The 19028-nt window shown below is 46.3% G+C and overlaps 2 protein-coding genes across 4 annotated transcripts in view; one reads left to right on the top strand and one right to left on the bottom strand.

Moving 5' to 3' along the window:
* PIGL (phosphatidylinositol glycan anchor biosynthesis class L) overlaps window positions 1-12865 on the top strand; it is a 62040-nt gene extending 49175 nt beyond the window's left edge. For 2 of the 3 annotated variants that reach the window (XM_037372731.1, XM_037372712.1), the window contains 3 exons: window positions 5546-5577; window positions 11021-11154; window positions 12280-12865. In XM_037372731.1, the coding sequence (XP_037228628.1) occupies window positions 5546-5577; window positions 11021-11154; window positions 12280-12378 (265 nt within the window). In that variant the 3' untranslated portion in view covers window positions 12379-12865. Of the gene's footprint in view, window positions 1-4737; window positions 4832-5545; window positions 5578-11020; window positions 11155-12279 lie in introns of those variants that run through there. The other variant, XM_037372721.1, reaches the window with a different exon arrangement.
* A 1146-nt stretch (window positions 12866-14011) lies between these two features.
* On the bottom strand, window positions 14012-17407 carry CENPV (centromere protein V). Its single transcript, XM_037372638.1, has 5 exons — window positions 17118-17407; window positions 15992-16090; window positions 15142-15211; window positions 14632-14746; window positions 14012-14272 (listed from the first exon to the last, which is right to left on the bottom strand). The coding sequence occupies exons 1-5, from the start codon at window positions 17366-17368 to the stop codon at window positions 14148-14150; spliced, it is 660 nt and encodes a 219-aa protein (XP_037228535.1). The 5' UTR covers window positions 17369-17407; the 3' UTR covers window positions 14012-14147.
* Between the last annotated feature and the right edge of the window lie 1621 nt (window positions 17408-19028).

The raw sequence follows: 19028 nt of genomic DNA, 5'->3' as shown, positions 1-19028 counted from the left end.
AAAACCCAACCCAAACCCAAGAAAATCCCACTGTAGAAGAGAAGGGAGATTTGGAAGCAGTCCTCTGTAGCTCTGCTTCTTTCCCTGTCACCTTGATTTGGCAACATCATTCTCTTATCCCCCAGAATAGGAACTTTCCCTGTGACCAAGAGAGGCTGGATCCTTTACACACATCAGGAGGAAGAGCAGATCTTGAGTGACATTGAGGTCACTTTACTCCCCTCTCAGCATTTGGCTGGTCACTAGGTGCTACAGAAATAGGCATGGTAAATACTACGTGACAGGAATATTTGAGAACTTCTCTTTCCTGCGCTTCAAAATGACAGTGTTTGCACTGAGGTCACATGTAATATTGAGGTGGTTTAGTTTTGCATGAGTCATTGTACATTTTAATTTTAAACAAGCCCTCTTGCCCAGTAGCCTAGCAAATGAGGGGTGGTTGGTTTTGTTGTTTGCTTGCTTGCTTAGGGTAGAGAGGAATGGTCTTTGTGCGGGGGAGGAAGGACTGTACCACTTCTTTTCTTTAGTAAGCTATCAAATCCATTTCATCCCAGCTAGAACAGAAAAGAATAGTCCTTGTCTGCTTAGGGCAGAGCAAACTGAGTGGAAAATAGGAGCTGCTATATTTAACCACTGTGCATTACGTTGTTATAGCAACTGCATCCATAAAACTTGTATCAGTGATGCCATATAAGAAGCTACATCAAAGAATCATTAGCTGAGCATATTCTCGTCAATTCCATTTGGAAAAACACCTCTTAGTCCTGCAGGATGTTTCTTAACACTCACCAGCTCAGTGGTAGGTTGTAAATGAGACTGTGCAGAGGTAATATTTGGGATCTTGGTGCTTTATCACTCTTGAGTCCATTATGATGCAGCTTGAGTGCCACCAATGCCTTGTTGCACTTACATGTCACAGCCTGACTATTGGATGCCCCATTTATGAATGCTGTGGGACATAGTGTTGTGCAGAAGGGTTGCACTGAGGCTCCTTGAAAAAGGAGAGCTGATTAAATGCCAGTTTCAATTAACTATATCGAAACAATGAACAATGCATTGTCCCACAAACTCAGTGGGTACAGTTCTCAAAAACCACCAACTGCATTACATCCCAACAAGGCACAGTTCTGCTAGTATTGAATTTCCAAGGCTAGGTCTTTAAGGGCATGTTGAGCAGGGAGGAGGCTAGATTTTGTGTGATTAGCTTGGTGATAGTGAATGGTATCTCATGTACCATTTTTTATTTGATGTCTTCTTACTGTGTGGGGCTGGAATGGGACTCTGATCTCTCACTCCTTTTCAGCAGTTGTAGCCTGTGCATTTCAAATGAGTGACATCTCATTTATATTTTTAAAGCAGGGTGCTGTTTTGTATTTCCCTTGCCTTTTCCCAGAAAATCCTTTTTTCAAAACTGGTTATTATTTGCTCCATCTCGGAACAGGATTTCTTGTGTCATTGGTGTGTATGTTTGGGATTACTTAGCCCCTGCTGGACTTCTAGGTTCCCTGCAAAATAAAGAAGAGCGTTGAAGAAATAACAGGTTCCAGTATCTTATGTTTCAGCCTGTCCTTTTACAGTCCAGCTCACTTCTGCTGTTTTGTTTTCCTCATCTTAAATATCCCAGGGGGAACTTATGAGTGGTGACTGTGATTGCACCCAGACTGCCCCCATAAGGTCAAGACAGGATTGTCCTCCTCTGTTTACCCTTTGAGACTGTTCCTTCCCCTCAGAGGACTCTCCCCCAGGCCTGGCACATATCCCACGGCTGGGTATGTTGTCCTAGATTTTATCTCCTTCCTTCACCCCTGCTCCCGCCTGCCTTAATTTGACTAAGTTAATTCATCCCAGTGCCCTTCCCTGATACTAGTGAGAGCCATTAGGATAAAGTGGAGCACAGGGCACCAGCATTGCAGGGATTCCCCCCTAAAGCAGTTTTTTTCCAAAGAAACAGCCTCAAGGAATGTCCTTCCCAGCGTCATTAGGCTGCTAGCAGTGTGACTGGAGCAGTGACACTGCACATTCCTCTCCCAGACAGTGCAGGGACCAAAGCACAGAGCTGCAAAGCAGCTCTGTCAACTGGAAGATCTCTGAATCACCACCTTTTTTTCTGACTGGCAGAACCATCTTTTGCCACTGCAATGCAAGTGAGTACTGAGTGCCTGAATAGTGTTTTCAAAACTGCGTGTTGCTGCATGGTGTAGTTCAGGGTGCATGGAAATGGAACCAGAAAGTCCGGTTAGGGAGGGAGGAGGCATTCCAGATAACAAACTTTCAACATCTGGCAAGTATATCCTTCTAATGTCTCTGTGATTCCTAGGAGACTGGCTGTTCTTCCTCCTTCACATCTGTTTCATCAGATTAATTGGGCAGATTAGAGGTTAGGATCCTAAATGGAGCCCCAATGCATCTTTAAGACATCCATTCTTTGCCATGCTCTTAAAAACTGTATTTCCCCAGTGCTGTACAACAGCCAGCACAGTCAGTTCAGTGAAGGGTTTTGCCTTTGGCACGGGATATTATTTGGAGAGTGAAGTCATTGATTTCAGTGAACAATTTCTCATCAAACAGTACATCATCAAAACTGTAATCCACCCACCAGGGTGTCAGTCCTGCTTCTACCCCAGAGGAGTTCTGTTTTCCCCAAGACCGGTTTCAGCTCTGTCCTGACTTAGTCCTTCTTGCCATTCGGGGGAAGATACCAGTGGTCGTTGCCTCTTAGGAGCTCGTCCATTGGCTTTGCTGACATCTTTTCCTAAGGAAGACTAAGTAAAGACAGGGAACTTGGGAGCGAGCTCAGTCCTGCAGTTTGCAGGATAAGGGTTATTGGACCATTTTAGGTTTTCTGCTGAGCAGAGGTAGCTGATAGCTACAGACAGCAATAGCTTTCAAAGCAGCTGGTCCTTGAAGTAAGAGCTGGTGCTGAGTCCTTGCAGTGCAGAAATGGTGGGTGCCTTCAGATATCTCACAGCCTTTTCAAGTTCTTCATTGCAGAGGGTCTCACTTTCCTTCAAATGTGGATCTGAACCTACCACGGGCATAATAAAGAGGGTGCATTGAGAGGTGCCCTGTAATCGGCTGGCCTCTGACACTTGGTGGGTGGGTAGGAACAAGACACCTTAAATCACTTTGTGTTTAAAAAGAATTTATAAAAAGTCTCTCTGGAAAAAAACACGTGGAAAAAGCTCCTGAAAAAGAGCCTGTTTGTTTGACTTTTTGAGATTTTATGCCAAACTCTTTCATTTCACCCAAACCACAGCAAGTCCAATCTATAAAACAACATTCCCAAAATGGCAACAACAGAGAGCCGCAACCTCTCCCCTACTTGGAAGTGTCCCACAGAGGCAGCTCCAGCAGGGTGGAGATGGGAGTGAGAAGAGTGATTTGGGAGAGGATTGGCTAGTTTTATGAACGTGTGCAGGAGGTAGAGTTCTGTGTTTCTTTCTCTCTCTCTGCAACCACAGTTCATTGCCATCTCTTGCCTGAGAAATACAAAGCAAGGCTGCAACTCCTCTGCAGCGTTACAGCTGGGTGGAGCCCGTTCCCATAGCTCTGCACTGAGCCGTGCTGAGTACTGAAGCATTTGGCTCAGGACAAAAAAGGATGAGGAGAGAATCCGTTTCTTCATGCCTGTTCTTCCAGATCAGTGACAGGTCTGCCTGGCAGCAGCCTTGGAGGACCTTTCAGTAACCAAAATAGTTTCTATCTTCCTGAACCTTTATACAAGCACAAACTCCTTAATTTGCTGCTGAATCAAACTTTCCTTCCCTGCTGAAGATGCTCTCTGCTCTTGCTGAAACATTTCCATACAAACTGGATCTCTCCTTGCTTCTGTTTCTAGTGGCCAGGAATGGTTATTACTAGTTCCCTCTTGGAGCAGCTCTTCACATCCTTCAATTTGCTGTCAGTTAGAGCTTTGAAGGTCCCTCCATGGCAGAGCAGCACACCCAGAGCAGACGCTAGGACTTTGGATAGTTAGCCGAATTTCACAACCACTGTTTTATCTCTCCAAGCTTGTTTTAAAAAGTTCCCACCCTGCTAGCTTTACCAAGTGCTGAATCACTTCTTTGGGTGGCCAGATTCTAGTTGTGGGGGAAGAAACCACTGGCAGAAGAGCAGAGCAAACATTAATGGAGATACTTAAATCTTCCTCCTCCCCACTGCCCCTGAAAAGTTGCTGGTGATGTTTACAAGGCAACATTTAACAATCTTTGTCAAAACAGTGGGACTTGAGTAGCAGGGTAGAAGGTGGCCAAGTCAGTATTGTAAGGCCATTGTTTAGTAGAAAATGGTATTGCTTGCAGATCTTTGGCTCTGGAGAAGAGGAGACCATTGGCAGAAGAATCTAGTTAAGGCATATGTCTTCTGGTTGCTGTTTGAGTTCTGCCATGACCTGCATTTCTGGCTTGACTTTTGCTTTGAATTGCTTTGGGTATTCATTACTCCGTGCTTCCTATTTTGTCTACACCTGTGTAGCTAATCCTTTTCCTTGAACTTAACCAATAGCTAGAGATAATCCTAGTTTGAAAGTGACTGGAGAAACATAACAGTTTACATATAATGCATATTTCATCCTGGTTGATTTACACATGAACTGTCACATTGTCCTTCATTAAATACACCACTATGAGATGATAACAATCTCTTTAAATATTACACAGGGTTAAATAACTTTTTTTTATTTCCTTTCTCCTTTTGGCAAATGTTCCATTGTTTGGATATTTTTTTTCTCATGGACAGCAATGCTGGGTATGGGACAGCCCTGAGTGCCACCTGCTGGAGACCTGCTTCCTCCCCTCCCTACAGTGGGCCAAATCTGGAGGCGATGCAAATGGTGATGTGCATAAGTGCTCTGAAGCCATGAACGGCAGGCTAGAGCAGGAAAACCAAGAGAATTAAAAAGGAATTTAAGCTCGTACCCTATGATGCCTTCACCATATCGGGGTCATTTGCTTACAATTCTTGATGGAAGTACCACCACGTTCACATTTCCTGCGCTGGTCCCCTCGTTCTGTTTCAAAGGGACGCGTTTTTGCTACAGAGACTTACCAGGACAAAGTCAGGAAGAGATCAAAGTCTTAGTGAGCAAAAGTCAAAGCAGCTTCTTTCTAAGCCAGTGCCAGCATGGGTTAGAAAGAAAGAAGCTGGTCCTCAAACAGGAGCTGCTGCTGAGGCAATATCCCCTGGTCAGCAGACAGAAGGCTGTAAAGAGTCAGGACTCTCAAAGGTGAATAGCCTTTGGCAGCCTCTTGCAGTTTCCCTTAGTGCAATATGAGAAGTTTGAGGGCAAGTTGGATTTATGGAGCTTATTTGTGCTGTGTTCCAGCAGCCAGGATGAGGAAAGTAATGGCAGAATTGTGTGGGGAATAAGGCTTACCACTGCCTGACGTGTGCATCCACTGTTGGCTCCTGAATTTTCTTATAAGATCAGCCATTGTAAATGTGTATATTAAGAGAAGAGGTTGATTTAGCATACAAGGTTTATACCTGTAAAATCAGGATTTGAATTAACTTCATTATTTACCCCCATGTATCTCTTCATTCACAGGAACCTGCATTCAGAGCGGAGGTTACCTGAAGGTATGTCATGTTATCCATGATCCTGCAGGCATTAGGCGATAGTTTGCATGAATGTTCTGCCCAGGGTTTCATCTGCCCAACTCAATTTCTATTTGCAATGCAAATGAAACCGGCAGCTGAACTCTTCCTTGCCCTTTTATCTCCCTGCAGTTTTTTACCAGCTACAGTCACTTTCCAGTCCTTTGGAGTTGTCCTGTCTCAGTCATGTGATTCAGTGTCTGGTCTGCACCTTTTGCTGTCTTGCACGAATAGGATTGCTACTTCCAGGTCTCCCAGCTCAGTCCCTGAGTTTTTGGTCACAACTTACAAGCCACCTTTTTTGTTGTTGTTGTGTGACAGGGGCCTTAGAAATCATTACTAGCTCAGCCAAAAATGGTTGCATGTACCTACGTAAGTTTCCTTCAGAACGTGGTCAGTATGGGAAAGGTGTCTGAAATTTGCACTGGCACAATAAATGTTGGAGTGGCTTCTATCACCTTTACGGGTGAGCAAGTATCTGAGAAACTCTCTATACAAGTAGAGAAAAGGAAGAAGCAAAGTAGAAAAGCAGGTTGCTCCTGACCCCCTTTTCTAGCTGCTGTCCCAGAGTAGATCTGCAACTCTTTATCTCTAGCAAACAGTGCCTGACTCAAGGACAACTTTATGGAACTAGTTTAAGCACAAAGCTGTCAGTTGTTAGGACAGAGCATGGCAAGGCATCTCAACCAGGCCCACCCAGTCAACCTCCTGCTCCCTCAGCAGTTACCCAGACTGTGTTTCTTTAATGCTAATCCCTGAATCATTGTAGGATTTAAATGTGTCACAGCAAATCAATTTTAATACCCTTCTAGCACCAAGTTGCAGAGCAAGATCTGATGAAGAGAGCATGAGCCAAGATGGAAGAATGCCCTTTAACTGAGTTCTGACTCCCACCTACGAAAGAGGAGTATTAATGCCAACTTCTTCCCTAGGACCTTTGCTTTGTTCAGCTTTGGGATGCAGCAAAGAGCTCTGTGTGTGGTGTGTGCAGTACAGAGAAAGAACAAGGAACTGCAGTGGCAGATGTCACTGCAAGATGTCAGGCCTTATCTAGATGAACCACCCTCATGTGCTGTTTGTGCAGGTTTGTTAGATATACTATGGTCCTGAATATGGGCCATGCCTCAGATTGGTTCAGGTTTGAAACAGACCCATGTATAGACAACATTTCCATTTCTCTAGCAGCACCAAGAGACTCCTGAAGCTTTGTGAAAGCCTTGCTGCTCTGATTACATCACATCTGACATGACCTACAAACACCAAAGGAACGGGGAGCTCCCATGCTGCTGCTTACGCTAAGCCCTTCCAAATATAGTTCCAGTCTCATTGAAATTCCCAGTATTTATAATTTGATCTGGCAGGCATGCAGGGCTGTGCATCAGAGGGGCTTAATGAAACAAGAGTGGTGCTGGGATTGAGGCTATCTGGATAGAGCTGAAAGGCATGTTGAGGCCATGGAAATGTGCTGCTCTCCTGTTGGTAAGAGGGAACTATTTGTGGGTGAACCTCTGTAAGCCCATGTGATCAGGGAATCCACAGAAAATCTCTCTGCAAATGCAAAAGCCAGCTAAGCCTTGCATTGCCTCAGTGATATGCAAATGAGCACCCTAAATATCCTGCTTTGCTTTCTAATGCCTTTAGCCAGCATAAACACAACAGGCTTTTTATAATCTGTAATCAAGTTCTCCAGCCCAGGCTCAAGCACATAGGCTTGTTTCAAGAAGCTGAGACAGCTGCTGGATATGCATCCACCCCTACTACTGGCCCCATCCAGCTACAACCAGTGCTTTTCCAAAAGAACTGGTGTACTAATGTCTGTCAGGAGCAGTGCAAGCCCTTAGCACACATAGGTCTGCTAAGAATCTTCTCGTTCTAAACATACTTGCTGCATAAGTGATTTGGAAGAGGAAAGCCAAGCCGAACAGGCTGCAGGCTTCACGCACTTCTATTCTAGGCCTAATCCACTAGCTATATTGATCTTGCCCTTTCTGCCAGCCTAGGGAGGTTGTATTACACTGTTAATCCCATCCTGCCCAGGTCACAGTCCCAACAGGCTCTGAAAAGCTTCACCTGCTGGTGTCACAGGAGTGGACTCATCAATGGCAGCACTACTCTTACCCTGCTTGGCAGGGAGCAGCCTGTTTCTCTGAACCCTTTTCCATCTCTCCCTGGACTGTACATTCCTTCCCTCCTTCATTTCATCTCACGTTCCCATGTGGAGCAGCCTTTGCTGTCAGCATGTAGAGATCCTTGTCGTGTCACTAACACAGAAGACTCTTACAGTGCCCTTCATTTTGTGAGGCTTGAATGCCGTTGCTTCGCCTGATTTGACCGGTGGGGCCCAGGAGGTCAGACTGCTCAATACTGAAATAACTTAGTTAGTGTGAGCCCTTATTGCTGAGCTTTGGGGAACAAAAGGGTGTAACTGCTGCATGAATTAATATTTCTTAGGGGAAAAAATTATGAGGAAAGGTAGAGCACATTTTGTTAACAGAGCAGCCTAGGTTTCAGACATCAGTGGTGGGTAACCCTACACCAAGCCTCTCTTCCCATCGTTTAGAGTAGGCATTGCTAGGGTCTGTTAACAACTATCCAGGAAAGGAAAGACCCGTTGTCCCATGTTTGCTCTAGCCCTGTCCTCCCCAGTAAGCACTGAAAAGCAAGCAGGTGGTCGGGGCAGATGCTGACTACAAGAGCAAGGGGATCCATACCTGCTCTTTTCCTCTGCTGTTGCCATAGTGCAGCACCATACTAATTCTTTTATCTGAAACTACCCGCCAATGGATTGGGCTTGCTGAGCAGCCCAGAGGATCTCTGCAGAGAAAAGGGGGGAAGAGTGGTTCCCCTGCTCATGCACATCACAAGTTTGCTTCCAAGTTTGCTACATGGAAACAAGGAATGTCTTCAGTGGGAGTAAAAGAACTGTCAGGGCACTCCTGTGTGTAACTGCGAGACACTTGTTGCTGTAGAGCATCCTTTGCAATAGCAAGCTGTAATGGCAGCTAAACAGTAACTGCTCTGTCATTTGTCCAGGTGGACCGTGAGCAAGCCCGGGGCTCGGGCTCGCAGTCGGGAAGTGGCCCAGGCCATGCTGGTCACACAGCTGCCTGCAGTCCCGCACATCCGAGGGACCTGCTGCAGGGAGCTTGGCAGAGCCATCGGTCCTTCCAGATGGCATTGCACAGCTGCTGCTCTGCAGGGACGGGCACGGTGACCTGGCGAGGGTTGGATGGCTGAGGCTGTAGTAGGGCGGGAGTAGGGCCGTGGTACTGACGGAGTTAATACAGGAGAGCCTTCAATGCTGAGGGGTGCCCAAAGTGATCCTAACCTGGGCAGCCAGGGCAGCACTGCCCGCAGGGAAGGGGCTGCGGGTCCGGCCCCCTCTGCAGCTGGCGGACACCGCCACCTCCTGGCAGGCCCGGAGCGAATGGCCAGGAGGTTCAGGAGAGCTTTCCTTCCCGTTCCTGGCACAGCACAGACTCGTGTCAGCCTTTGGATGGATGGAAGTGCCAGTGATTTCCCTTGAGGCCTCTACCCCTGCCCATTGCTGCCCACAGCAGGAGAAAATAACTCCTTTGAATGCTCTGTCCACCCTGCTGGGGAGTTATGTCCCAGGATCAAAACAGAAAGAGGACTGGAAGGGGGAGCACGGTCCTGGAGCCCTCTGTGATACTAAAATAAAGAGTTAATGGTTTTGCCTTTGAGAGTGGAACAGGCCATTGAAAAGTTGGAACAAATTTTACATCCTTCTCTTCTCTTGAAGGAGAGAGACGAAAAATTAATTGAAAGATCCTGGAGATGTGCTGGAGGGGGTCCATCAGGGCTGCCGTGTCCTGGCATTGCAGGCTTTGGCTGGAATAAAAGCAAGATCTTTCTTCACAGTGAAATGAGTTAGCATCACTGGGAAGAGGCAAGGGACACAGATCACTTGAGAGAGGATTTGTGGAGGATCGTCCCACACAAGCTGTTTGCTCCTGAGTTCAATGTGTCACAGACCTCTGGCTGGGGAAGGAATGGTGCTGGTGGGGTGTCTTATGTACCATGCTCTACCTTGGAGATCTGGGGGAGCTTCTTCCCTTGTGTCTCCAGGAAATTCATTCACCGTAAGAGCAACAGGTTTTGCTTTCCTATCTCATGCTTGGTAGAGGCTAGACTGAAGGATTTACCAAATGTCCCTAGTAGGGAAGTTAGCAGCAGGTTGACTGTTCAGTTCCTTGTGGGATGAGGTTCCCAAGCATTAGCAGATCTGCACAGAAGGCTCCTAGCGGAGGCATCATCATTTCTCTCACTGAAACCCACCTCATGTAGTTATTCCTTTAGGAAAAAAATGTTTGCTTCTGCCCCTGTCCTGGAGAATTTTTTCTCTTAGTACACAAGTCCTGCCTACCTTTTAGGGCCAAGAGGTGTTTGAGCATCACCAGTTTGCTTTGTGCCCAGGACATAACAACTTAAGCAGCATTAGACGTGAGTACCGGCTTCACACACTAAAATGGTCCATGAGGCAGCTCTGTAGCAATTCAGCATTGTTCTTTGTCTCCTTTGTATAATTTCACCGCTTAAGGGTACACTGAAGAAAATCTTGTTGCAAATCTAATTGCGTATGTGACCACCTGTGTAAACTGTGACTTTGGCCTCTTCTGTCGAACTTTAATACAATGTCTGAAGTGTGGAGCATAATCACAGCAGCTTCCAAGCCCTAAGAAATCCCAAAGCAGCTCCCTTGAGAGCTACAGGCTCTTAATGGGACCATCAGTAGCTCTGAACTCATTAGTGAAGACAATTTAGCCATGGTAAAAAAAATAGCAATTAACTTTTGAGTTCAAGGGGCTCTTTAAACAGAAAAAAAATTCCACACCAGGAGAGACTTTATATGTTACCTTCATCTGCTTCATCACAAACATCTAAGCAATGAATTCTGGAACACTGTTAAAGTGTAACTGCTGCCTGAGTTAATATTTGATACAGCCATTCCTGAATCTTGTGAATATTTTTTTCTGTAGCTAAGAATTGGAGTAGAAAGAGGCAATTTCATTTTTGTAGCTGAATCAGAGACTGCTGTTTTAAATTTCCATTATATGATACAGTGCCAGCATTAAGAGAGTCATCTGTGCTTTTCCCTTTGAGTCTAACTACATAGGAATAATTTAAATTATAAGCAAAAAAAATCCCAAACCCTCTGGTATTTGGAGCTAGCTTTGCTTTCCACACACCACATAGAGAACAAGGACCAGTACAGTCATACACAGGCACTGGGCACAAAGAGATCCTGGTAGAAGCATGAGCAGAAGTTGCTCCCCTTTTGCACAAAAAGGAGCCCCATGGCCAGCAAGACAGGGGAGCCTGCAAAGACCTGCTGTGCCTGGAGAGATAGGTACCTTACATGAATACTGTGGTTTTGAAATATTTATCCTCTTTCTCTGTCTAGGGTGCCATGTGCTCGTGCTTGAATCAGTAAATCTCTTCAGGAAGTACATCTCCATCCTGGATGTACCCTTTTCCTGCCTCCTGCCCAGAGATGTGCTCTTCGTACTCACAGAGGAGGAGACTGAACGAGCCAGGGTGAGATGTGCGGTACGAGCTTAACCTGTTTGAATAGCTCGTCGTCATTGTGAAGATTTGAGTCAGAAGTGTCATATCCACAGAGAACCTGATAAATAATTATATACATAGATTATAAATGTCACTGATGAATTATGTTTGAGGATTTTTAAAACATAAACGGATGAGGCAGGTTGCTTCATGTGCTGTGTGGCCAGCAAAACAGAGCTGAGCGTACCTGCAGCTCAAAGATCTTCAGTAGACACACACTGTGTCCTGGATGTACGATGTATTTCAGAGGAGACTGGATCTAACATAATATTCTGAGCATGTGAGTGGCCTGTCAAAACATGGCTTGACTGCATGCCAGGAACAGTGCCCTAGCTCTAACTGAAGATGGAGACAGCTTGTGAACCTGCAGTCCAAAGCTCTCTACAAGTTCCCTTCTCTACTGTGGGGGTTTTTTTTAACTGTTTTGCTGAATGATATCTCATATTTAGTCCAAAGTTCCCTATATCAGAATCTGATTTGATCTCCTTCCGTAACATGAAAACATTTGCCCAGCAAACAGTCTTGTTAATCCACAAATGACGGAACTTTCCTGCTTTTGAGGCTGCTAAATGGTAAGAGTTTCGTATAGAAACTGTTCTGATAAAGGTGGTGTTATTCCGTTGTATTTTTTGTCTCTGAAATCTGAGCTTTTTAAGCTGGTGCACTATAAATAGATTGTTTCAGTTGGCAATATATGATGGGAAGCAGCATGCAAAGTGTTCTCAGATGCACACCTATCAGGTTTCTGCTTCCCTAGCATGTGAACACCCAGGCGTGAGGTCACGTATGGAGGAGGAGTTACATGTGACAAAGAAACTGTCACAGCACCAACCTGCAGCTGATAATGTCCTTTCTAGCAGGACCCCTCTGAACACTAGGCAGCACACCACCAGCGACACAGGGGCAGACAGGCCTTTCCCTGCCCTTTGGCCCCATAAAGCAGGCAGCCTTCAACCTCCCCCTGCTTCTTCCCTGCTCACTGAAAACAGGCTGTCATACAAACTGGCAGTGAACTTCACAGGAGGTCTAGGAAACTGCCCCCAAATTAGGTGTGGAAGGTTCTTGTAATGCTTTTTCAACTATTTTTCCTTCTAGAGAGCCATGCAGTGTCATCGCAGCCAGCTCCTCTGGTTTCGCCACATCTATATGCTTTTCTCACGTTATATGATGGTCAATTCACTCCGCCTTCTGTAGAAGGGACATCGCTCACAACTTCAGGAGTAGAAGAATGAGTGAAAAAATGGCAAAGCCTGGCCCAGGACTAAAGAAAATTCACCCATTACATGCTCAAGAGGACAGAATTCTCTTTGTGTAGCACTCTTTCAGACTACAAAAAACAGGCTGTATGAACTTCCTTCTGAATATCTTGTTTCCTGATATATTGAGATGAACAGGGTTTAACAGCTACTCTATTTTCTCACTGTAGAAGCTTAAATAGGGTAAGAAATTACCTAATTAGGAGTTAAATGCAGGAATATTCTGCACTGGAGAAGATAATGGCACAAACTATTTTTCCCCAAGAGGATATAGCCGTGAGGACTGCTTGCCAACTATCTCTTGCTGCTTTTGTAAAATCAAAGATCATGCTATCTCCACAGATAAAACCAGAACCACAAGACCTGTCTTAGTCAGAACTTTGAAAAGCCAAAGCTTACGAATAAAACATCAGAAATCATACAAATTTCTCTGATTGCACTGATCTTTGCTGCTACTACTGCTTCTTTCATATACATGTCGCAAGCTCCAGCTTCACAGTGTCCCTCATGAAACATGAGCATTTCTTTTTGCTTCAGAACATGGGGCTCGAGATCAGCTCACAAGAGTCAAAACAGGATGTAAGAATGAGGTGCAAGAGACCCAGGCTGTAACCAGGTCTTTTATAGAACACATGTGGAGATAAAAATGGTAAGAGATGTTGCAAAAGCTGTTCCGCCTATGTAAAAAAAAAGTGCAAGAGTTAAAGATCCTCTCCCTTTATATTAAAAGGTAAGTGAGGCAGCTTTCAGTGGTTTCATTTCTTAGCCTATACAGAGATTTTACTAGTGATTTGGGTTTCTCTGGGGTCATGGTGGAGCAAAGTCAGCAATACTCAACATTTCTGTAGGCCTTTGCACTCATTCATGTGGGCTGACATCTACAGGAGGCACCTTTCCTGGATCTACACAGTGATTGCATAGTCAAGATCAGAGCCCAAATTGCCAGATCTCGATCTGTTGCCCTAAGCACATTCTTGTCCTCAAGACAACAAATGAACTCCTGGTTGTACTGAAGTACGTCCCCCTTGTTGTAAGAGTACAACGGTGTTGAACTCTGCTCCCTGGCCATGAGTCAGTGCCTAAGCATATGCCTACTCAGCCTTAAGACTGTGAGTAGGTCCAGGCTTAGGCAAAACAGTACTTAATCACATCAATAACTTCAGTGGCCCCTCTCCTGCATGCAGCAAAGCACCTGTGTAAATACTTTACTGAACCTGAGCCTACACTTCACTGAACTTGAGCCTATGCTTTACCGAACTTGAGCCTGCTAAGCTCTTTCAAATCCCATTTGGCTTTAAATCCATGGTCAATTAATTGAAGTCAATGGAGAAAAAACTGTAAGTTAGTATTGTGTCCTATGCAAAAGATTATCTTACATACAGCACATTTTTATAAGCCAGAGTTGAAACACAGGGAATATTCATACAAGCAAAGATTAGTTGGGGGGGGGGGGGGGGGGGGATGGGGGCGGGGTGTGTTGGTACTTGAGCTCAGCTAAGGACAGAGTATCAGAACAGCAGTCCTGGGGTAGTTTGTGGAACAGAGGTAGTTTGAAAACTGAAAGTCACAAATTAATGGGACAGGCAGCATAGAAAGATTTATTTAAGAAACAGAGAACAGAGAACAGTAATGTAGAGATTGATTTTGCCAATCGTCATCCAGGGAGGCCCAGACTACTGCTCCATGTTCAGCTGCTGGAGGGGTGTGTCAGGGTTTTGACATGTCTTTGATGGTCTTATGTTCCTTCACTGCCTTCTCCCATTCCTTGCCATTGATATCCTCTGTGATAATGCTCTGCACAGTGCCATCATCCAGACAATGGGGAGCTATTCCTGAAGAAAGACAGAATACATAGAAACCTGCTTGTCAGAGATAAAGCATGGGAGATGCCTGCACCACTGTGGATGGAGCATCTCGAGGAACAGTAAATGCTCAGCCCAGCTATGGCTGTAAGGCTGAGACGCCTAGATGAGAAAGCAGTCATGGGCAGAAACCCACATGTCATAGGGTAAGACTGTTTGTTATGGAGGAGCTGCAGGTTCAAACTGCAGTTCCACATGTTTAGCACTTTAGGGACAAACTCTTAAGATACAGGCTGCTCACTGCTGTCATGTTAGCATCCAATGGAGTCTTTATCCAAGGTTTGCTTGGTGGTTAACTTTGGTTACCACAGCTTACTCTTTCTACCTACCATAACCATCTGGATTAGAACGAGGAGTATAAAAGCTCTGTACACCACAGGTCTTGCAGAATGTGTGCTGGGCACAATGTGTGTTGAAGGTGTATGTTGTCAAATTATCAGCACCCTAAGCAAATGAAAAGCAATGTAAGTTTTCCACATTAATATATGTATTAGTTACTTTCTATGGGCCTGTAGCTAAATAATGTAAAATTTTAAATACCACCTTCATGTCTTTACTTGAGATAGTTCTGCATTCATGCTCCTTTTCTGAACCACTGTGCTTTGTATATACATGTGTCCATAACAGTCAAGCGTGACAACTGCAAGAGCTCTAATGTCAGGCTCAGCAAGTAAGATGCACTAACACACCCACACCAGATGGCATAAAATTCAGCCATTTCCCCCAAGCAGCCATAGACAAACAGGATAGAAAACTGGCTGCCACTTGCATGTTTGAGGATAACACTGGATTATATGGCTCGTGTTCATGGCCATGCTCTTACTGCATTCTTGCTCTACCTTCAGCAGCTTGAAACGCGACGCTGGGACAATGAAGTGTCGGTTCTGTTTCTTTGTGCAAATGCTGCAACTGTAAAAGAAAAAGCAGACCTTTCTAGAAACAGCAGACAAGTTGTAGTACAGCAATCAGATCTAGCATGGACTTCTTGACAACAGAAATTCCACTGACAGCTAAAATGGCTCCTGGTTAGCATCACAGAGGTAAGTGGCAGAATTGGACTCATGGCATCAGTCATGTTTGGGTAAGCACACCCATAGAACAGACTGACCCTACACAGGTACACCAATAAGGTATTCTCCCACACCAAACACACCATGACATTCTTTCTTCATATATTCAACAGACTAACAGGACAAACTTTAGCCCTGAGAAATCCATTTAATCTTTCAGACCAGACTTTGTCAATTTTGCCAGCTTAACTACCTTGCAAACAAGAAAGTAAAAGCAAACTAGTTGCAGGCAAAGGGGGATCACTAATGACATCAGACCATGTTGTAGTCTGAAGTACATGTGGTCAGAGAAGACCAAAAAAGGATTGGTGTGCTTTGAGCACACTGCACTTGGAGGAAAAATAAAGCAGATGGCTGAGCACCTGTATTCATTGGATCTCTCCTGACATTTACTGCGTGAGCATGGATGTGAGACCTGAACTCCTGCCTGGAGAATCGGTACCTGAATCACCAGCACTGATCACATACTAGATTAGAACATAATTAGGACTATGCCCTATGGAACAGCTCAGAGGATGTTCTGCAGTTACGTCATCTTCTTTACCTCTAAGGTATGGATTGGAAAAGCGTACGAGCTTATATTCATCTATAAGAATAGGGAACAAAGAACTCCACTCACTTGCAGTTAAAAACATGCAGATCTGCTGAAGCCCAGACCTCAAAGCGGACGGCTCCACAGTGACAGCCTCCTGTGTGTTTGACCAAACCTCTGTATTCACTGGAGAGAGAAACAAGAGAGGTTTTGTGATCATATTTCTTCTTTTTTTTCTTTTTTTTCTTTGTTTTGGGGGCCAAGATAACATAAGGCCGTAAACTACATTATTCAGTTATGCTTTGAGCAATTGCAGAACCCCAGAAAACATACCCGCTCAGATGTATTTTAATAAAAAGTGCCAGAATGAGGTAGAGAATGGCTTTTGTCCTCTGCAGCAATTGCTTCTATGGTTTAATTAAAATGGTGAGAAGGAAGAAATGAAGAGCAACAGTTAAGTAAAGTACATTCCGCATGCAATACAAAACATACGCTCCCTGCCACAGTCCGGGTCCAAATGCTGACCCAGGCATTAGCCGTGCACAACCCTACAGAAAACAAGTGGTATTATCACAAGATGACCCTCTTGGAACTGGGAACTGAATTTTCCCACAATTTTCCTACAACTGCTCCAGCACTACTAATACTCCTCCATTTAAAAGTTGGGAAAAGCTGAGAGAAGTGGATTCTACATATTATTTGAAACGCATTTTATTTTGTATTGTAACTGCAGAGGAACTTCAGGATTGAGGGATTTCTGAGCTTGTGCTTCTCCCTCTCCCCCAGGCCGCCTCCACAGCAACTGGGCAGCATCACCCCACGAGGTCAACCGCAAAATGCAAAGGAAAAACTTTTTTGTTTTCACTCCCCCAGACAGTTACTGATCGCAGCCCAGCGGTGCGGTGCTGTGCTGTGCTCAGGAGGAAGCCCGGGGACTGGGTGGAGATTGCGGAGCTGAGCCTCGCCGATCCCGCACGGCGGCCCCAAGGGCGTTTTTGAGGGGCAAGCCCTAGAACACGAGAAGCTTTAGCATGAAAAGCCGCTGTCTCGGTGGTGCGTGCGCCCCCCACCCCAGGCCCTGCAGCTCTCCTGCAGCCCGTGGCGCCTGCTGTGCCGACGCTGCCGGGAGAACGAGGATGCCGGGGAAGGAGCCGCCGGGCCGGGCGGCCCAGCCGGGCAGCTGCGGGCAGCGCCGTCCCAGCCCCGTACTCACTAGGCGTCCAGCAGCAGCCGCGCCGCCTCCTCGCAGCTCAGCCGGTGCCGCTCCTGGAAGGCGGCCCAGCGCCCGCTCTGCGCCCCCAGATCGAAGGCGCCGGGGCCGGGGGACTGTGCCTGCGCCCCCGGGCCGCCGGGGGGTCTGCCCGCCGCCTTCCCTCGCCCCCGGCGGCTCCCGCCCGTGGGGGAGCTGGCGGCCGCGCTGCCCCGCCGGGGCCGCCGTGCGCTGCCCGCCGTGGCTCGCCCCATGCGCCGCCGAGCGCCGGTGCGCCGTGCCCGCCAGGGGGCGCCGTAGTGCCGCGGCACCACGCAGCGCCAGCGCGGGGGGGGGCGCCGGGGCCGTGTCAGCGGCGGCGCCGCGGCTGCTGGCCGGGATGGGGGCGGCGGCGGGGCGGTGGGCAGCGGGTGCGGGCAGGAACGGGGAATCACGGGAGAATCCCGCCCCACGCTGCTAGCCGCCTTACCCCGAGAGAAGCAGGCTCGCCTCTCCCCTGTAAAATCGCTTGTAACGGCAGAAATGCCAGGTACCCACAAGCACGAGCATGGGGGTTTCCTTTAATTATAAACGTACGATGCCTCACGTGCTCAAGGATGTCGAGGTGCTTTGCAGAACTGAGGTGCTGTTAAAAGTATATCGTGTCGCATCTCTGCCGTGCACCCACCCTCGTTTAGAAACAAAGCAGCAGCACTGCAGCGTGTCAGGATGCACCTGCAGCAGCGTATTTGGCCCTTCTGAGGCTTGAAATCCTTACAACAGCCTCACAGAGAAACGGCTTCCAACGCCATTCCCACCAGACAACTGCTCACAAATCCCATCACCAGAGTCTTAAAAAGGAAAACAAGATAGCGCATACATTTAGAAACAAAGCAAACACCAAAAAAAACCCCACCCTTAGTAAAATGTGAAAGCACTCCTCTAGCGGTAAATACCTTAGACATGGTTATTCTTGAACATCTGAAAGACAGTGCTGTTTCTCAAGTAAAACTATTCAATGCAGGGGAGAAGTACAACACTTGTACATGTCCAAGTCACATTTGGCAGGGGGGAGAGTCATGCCACGGATGAATCGTTGTGCTCAGTATTGCAGGACTGGAAATATATTTTGTTTGATTTATAATGGGGAATGTGTGTTTTCAGTAGGACTTAATGTCTTGCTCTTTTCAAAAAGGGGAACAGGGAAAGATGGAAACAAGTGAGCTGACAGTGTTGTGGGGGAAAAGAGGCACCAAAGGTACATGTCTCAGCCAGGAATATGGCAAAGCAACTGGACAATGATGAATGGAACAGCTCTTAGCATTCTCTGGTCTGGAAAACAGCTTTAAAAACATGCGACTACAGTGTGTAGGCTGCTTCCTGAGATGGCACATACCGGGACTCGCATAACAATCCTGTGGCTCAGCACCTCTCTTCTCTGATGATAGCAAAGGGCACCGACTTGCAATTTCCTGTTATTCCTCCTACGAACCTCTGTACTGGTTACTCATCCTAATGGAACCATTTAAATACATTGTATGTGACCCACGCCAGCATGTTCATCTGTAGCTCCTGATCTGAGCCACTCCCAGACCTTTAGTCACACTAGATTTCATGTTAGTCACTTTATATTTTGGGAGAAAAAGTCGCTGAGGTGAAACTGGAGACGACAAACTGAAACTGAGCCTGTGCAGTTTGCAGCATGGATTCATTTGCCTTTGGTGTGGGGTATGGCAGGTTTCAGCTTACACGGTCTGCCCTTTTCTAAAAGCAGTTCACTGCCCTGAACTGAAAGCCACAACATATTTGAGGAGCTTGTTAGTGATCAGCTCACACAAAGGACCTCCTCTCTGCCAGACAGGAGACACTAGCACTTGTACACTCTCAAAAAGCACTTCCAGTCAAAAAACAAGAGAGTGTGCAGTCCATGTAGTA

Source organism: Falco rusticolus, chromosome 1 (genome assembly GCF_015220075.1).
Source record: "Falco rusticolus isolate bFalRus1 chromosome 1, bFalRus1.pri, whole genome shotgun sequence".
In the NCBI taxonomy this organism is placed as follows: Eukaryota; Metazoa; Chordata; class Aves; order Falconiformes; family Falconidae; genus Falco; species Falco rusticolus.
Note: the sequence above shows the minus strand (reverse complement) of the source record. Positions and strands in the feature narration are given on the sequence as shown.